Below are 5000 nucleotides of genomic sequence, written 5' to 3' on the forward strand. Positions count from 1 at the left end.
ACTCGTCCTTTTTCATTTCCCCCGATTTCCCCCGCACCCTGCCATCCAGCACTTCCACTTGTCACCTCTCCCTCTCTCCCTCTCTCTTTCTCTCTTTCTCTCCCTCCATCTCTCTGCTTCTTTCCATTTCATCCCTTGGCAGGCCACAGCCCAGAGTTATTATAAGCCAAACCCATGTTGACATGACAGGGAAGGATGCAGATGGATGACTCTCCCCCTCCTCCTCCTCCTCCTCCTCCTCCTCCCTCTTTCTTTCGGGACGCATTTCTTCTCCTGTTTTCTTTCCTCTTTTCCACGTAATGAAAGCGATATCCCGGCGAGCGGAAGTGGGCCGTGTCAGTAGCGGGGTGTCATTTCAGCGGCCGCTATGGTGACTTGGAGGCGTTTTTTTGCACCGGCCCTGATGTTTGGTCTGCTGCCACTGTTTCCCTGAGGCCTGGTGGCAGGGTGGCGGGGGTGGGGTGGGGTTGTGAGCAGATGCTCTGAGCCTTAAAACACCATGAATCTCATCACTGTGCACAGGGTTCATCAATTTATCAATCAATCTCATCCATGAGCTTAACCAGCTTTGCTCATCCACGGCCTTCACACAGAGATGGACATCAACACAGTGAGGATCTGGAGGACTCTGTGGGACTGTCTGAGGTGTTTACAGAGAGCACAACACAACACTGTGGAGCTCAGCACTGGCTTCTGGACCCTTAGGCACTTGGTTTCTGAGATGTTTTTAATAGTCCATTTAAACTACATGCTGTGAAGAGTTTGGCAGGTGTTTGTACCGTGCGGGAGGATTGATAATGCCCTTTAACAGCCATTTTACTATAGCCATAAACAACAACAGCAACAGCAACAACAACAACAACCACACACACCGGACAAAATACAAACATACTTACAAATGCACATGCAAGCAAACACATACACACACCAAACACACCCAACTCATACATAACTGCAGAATGTGAGTAGTCCTACCTGTTAGCTTGCCGGTCAGTGTCCAGCAGTTTTAGGATGGACTTGCCGTCCATGTCGGGCGGAATGTCCAGTCCAGCGATGTCCAAGATGGTGGGCGCCAGGTCGATGTTCAGCACCATGTGGGGGTTGCTATGGAAACAGAGATGGACGGCACCAGACAGTTAGAAGGCACACTTGTGTGTGTGTGTTCACACGTCACACTGGAGCCAGGGGGTAGGGCATGGGGAGAAACTAGAGATAAGAGTTGTGTTGTGTGCGCATGTGTGTATCTGTGGTGTGCACTTGTGTGTGTTCTAATCTGTGAGTGTGTGTGTGTGTGTGTGAGAGAGAGAGAGAGAGAGAGAGAGAGAGAGAGAGAGAGAGAGAGAGAGAGAGAGAGAGAGAGAGAGAGAGAGAGAGAGAGAGAGAGAGAGAGAGAGAGAAAGAGAAAGAGAAAGAGAGACAGACACAAAGGGTGAAAGATGGATGGGCAGATATAAAAAGTTGTTTTGGAAGGGAAAAGCGGGTTCATTTCGTCTCTCCCTCTCCGGTCTCCCAGAGCTACTGGCTGTCTCTGGTGGAGCCCTAAGCCAGGCCAGAGGAGGGCTGCCAGCGGAGACACACGCAAGATTTAGCCAGATTACCCTGGAGCACATCCAGCCGCTGCCACTGGGCAAGAAGGGCAGAGGATTTCAGTGTGTGTGTGTGTGTGTGTGTGTGTGTGTGTGTGTGTGTGTGTGTGTGTGTGTTTCACTATGAGTATAGTGTGTGCTAGTTTGTAAGTTTCATTGTGGATAGATGCAGTATATGTGTGAATGAATGTACATTTATGTTAATGTGTGTGTGCTCAGATTTATATGTGGGTTTCTCACAGGTCAAAGTGGTGTTTTAGCAGCAAACAAAGGGAACAGTATGTCCACATATCTTGGTGTGTTTTTCACTCTGTATGTGAGACAGAGAGAGAGAGAGTGTGTGTGTGTGTGTGTGTGTGTGTGTGTGTGTGTGTGTGTGTGTGTGTGTGTGTGTGTGTGTGTGTGTGTGTGTGTGTGTGTCTTAGTGTGTAATAGGGCAGATTGATTCACCATGGGGATAATCCCAAACACCATACACTCACCTGCTGACTTCATCGCCCAGTCCTCACACCCTTACAAGACCTCCTCCCTCTCTCTCTTCTCCTCCCTCTACCACATCTCTTCCTCCCTCTCTCTCTTCTCCTCCCTCTACCCCATCTCTTCCTCCCTTCATTTCTTCTTCTCACTCTACCCCATCTCTTTCTCCCTCCCTCTCTTTTCCTCCCTCTACCCCATCTCTTCCTCCCTCTCTCTCTTCTCCTCCCTCTACTCCATCTCTTCCTCCCTCTCTTCTTCTCCCTCTACTCCATCTCTTCATCCCTCCATTTCTTCTCCTCCCTCTGTCCCATCTCTTCCTCCCTCTCTCTGCTCAGCTCACACTCTCCAGCACTGCCATTTGCTTTATCTGTGTTTACATCTCTCTCTCTCCCCCTCCCTTCCCCTCTACACAAAAGCTCTATCCTTTCCACTGCACCAATGCCATCTCTCTCTCTCTCTCTCTCTCTCTTGCTCTCATTCCCTCTCTCTCTCTCTCTCTCTCTCTATCTTGTTCTCTTGTTAGCCTCACACCCAAATGGAGAGAGATCTCATGATCTCCACATGAGATGGCTTTGGCCGGCTTAATCTGCTTTTCTGGGAAGCAGTTAACATGGGAGCACTGAGTGCACTGGTAAACAAGCTAAAGGCTAATGCTTTTAAACACAGCCTCGTGCAGCTCTGCATAGCCAAGACCAGGGCCGTCTGCCTGTCCGTGTGTGTGTGTGTGTGTGTGTATATATCTGTGTACACGTACAGTATATGTATGCATGTCTGTGTTGACTGTGTGTGTGTGTGTGTGTGTGTGTGTGTGTGTGTGTGTGTGTGTGTGTGTGTGTGTGTGTGTGTGTGTGTATTTCTATGTGTGTTCTATGTCTATATGTGTGTGAGTGCTCCTGTGAGTGAAGGGGCAGCAAGAGAGTCCTAGCGGCCAGCAGGGTTTCGAGGCACCTCTGGGCAGAACTGGAGGCCTGTTGGCCTGGCGTTGCCAAACAGGCCCAGGACCGAGTGCCAGAGCAAACAGCAGAAGCACACAGAGAGCAGCCATGCCAGAGGAGTCCCCATTAGAAACTAACCAGGCGGATCCCACCTCAGCCTGCACTCCAAATAGAGAAAGTTTATTACATTTGCTCTCTCTCACTCCTCTCTCTCTCACTCTCTCATTTCCTCCCTCCTTCCATCTATCTTTCTCATTGTCCTCATCTCTACCCCTTCTGTCTCTTATTTCCTCTCTCCATCCATCCATCCCTCTCTCTCTCTTTCCCTCCCTCATTCTTTCACTCTCTCTCTTATTCTCTTTCTCTGTTGGCTTACTCTTTCTATGTTTCAGGCACAGGCTGTCTGTGCTTTTAATCCCACTGTGTGTATCCCATCATGTCTTTGTTCAATCCTCGAGGGGAAATTAAAAAGAGTGGAACACGTGTACTGTGCTTAGATTCACACACATACACACACACACACACACACACACACACACACACAGACACACACACACACACACACACACACGAACACGAACACGAACACGAACACGAACACACACTAGATACTCACATAGTTCCTGCCTCCACGTTAGGGCCTCGTATGTAGAAGGGCACTCGTATGTCAAACTCGTAGGGCATGGACTTGCCCTTGACCAGTCCAAACTGGCCGATATGGTAGCCGTGGTCAGCGGTGTATATGATGTAGGTGTTCTCCAGCTCTCCAGTCTCCACCAGCATATTATACACCTGCGACAAACACCAAAGACAAACACATTAAAGAAATAATTATTGAGAGTAGTGAGAGGAATGAAAAAAGTGATTTCCATTTAGTGCTAATAAAGCCTTTTAAAAAGCAAGTGTAATATTTATAGGTTATAAAATATGTATTAAAATGAATGTTTTTTGTATCGTGTACAATGTATTAAACAGGGTTACAGCTACATCACTGAAGCAGATATTCCACGGAGCACAAACAACGCTCAGAGAACATTGCTTGTCTCATGCTACCTATTTCTGTCTTCAAACCTATCTTCAGCTTTTCATTCCTGGTCCTTGTACATTATGTAGTAAGTGCTGAGGTCAACATCATATGTGTTGTGCTGTTGTGCCTTGCTGTGTCCTCTACTCTGTCCTTCATTCTAACTCAGTCTGACATGTCTCATTTTTCATCAGCCATGTCTGTTTTTACTCCATTTTCAATCTGTGGGCTCTAAACTATGATTAGGCAAACTCGTGTGTGTGTGTGTATGTGTGTGTGTGTGTGTGTGTTCACGCTTGTGTGTGTGTGTAACTCATCCATTTCTATAATTTTCATGTTGGTCTCTTTCTAACATGTGGCTGGATCTGGTGTCCAACACTGCACATCAGCGACCAGAGAAGGCTGCCCCCCCCCCTCTCTTCTCCTCTCTTCCTGCTCTCACCTTCTCCACGCTGTCGTCGACGGAGAGCAGTGTCTGCAGCCTCTTCCTCTGCAGCATGTTGGTGAACTCCATGTGGATGGGCTTCATGGACCCTGTGTAGCGCATGATCCAGTGCTTATCTGGGTTGGGTGCGTAGTTATAGCTGGGGGTGCTGGAACAGAGACAAAGAGACGAGAGGTGTCAGCTATGCTGTGATGTGTGTGTGTGTGTGTGTCATGTGTGTGTGTGTGTGTGTGTGTGTTTCTGTGTGTGTGTGTGTGTGTGTGTGAGTGTGTGTTTGTCTGTGTGTGTGTGTGTGTGTGTGTGTGTCATGTGTGTGTGTGTCATGTGTGTGTGTGTGTGTGTGTGTGTTTCTGTGTGTGTGTGTGTGTGTGTGTGTGTGTGTCTGTCTGTGTGTGTGTGTGTGTGTGTGTGTGTGTGTGTGTGTGTGTGTGTGTGTGTGTGTGTGTGTGTGTGTGTGTGTGTCTGTGTGTGTGTGTGTGTGTGTGTGCGTGTGTGTGTGTGTGTGTTCGCATGTGTAAAGGGCAGAATGAGTA

General features: G+C 48.2%; 1 protein-coding gene across 3 annotated transcripts in view; it reads right to left on the reverse strand.

Annotated features, from left to right (window-relative positions):
• Positions 1-5000, reverse strand: part of sulf2b (sulfatase 2b) — a 163530-nt gene that overhangs the window by 16695 nt on the left and 141835 nt on the right. For all 3 annotated transcript variants that reach the window (XM_076277485.1, XM_076277483.1, XM_076277484.1), the window contains 3 exons: positions 4465-4615; positions 3615-3790; positions 976-1104 (listed from right to left, as the gene is read on the reverse strand). In XM_076277485.1, coding sequence (XP_076133600.1) covers positions 976-1104; positions 3615-3790; positions 4465-4615 — 456 coding nt within the window. The remainder of the gene's footprint in view (positions 1-975; positions 1105-3614; positions 3791-4464; positions 4616-5000) is intronic.

Source organism: Alosa pseudoharengus, unplaced genomic scaffold (assembly GCF_046254945.1).
Source record: "Alosa pseudoharengus isolate Yale_2024_CS ecotype anadromous, Long Island Sound unplaced genomic scaffold, YU_APseudo_1.1 YU_APseudo_1.1_scf_9, whole genome shotgun sequence".
Taxonomy (NCBI): Eukaryota; Metazoa; Chordata; class Actinopteri; order Clupeiformes; family Clupeidae; genus Alosa; species Alosa pseudoharengus.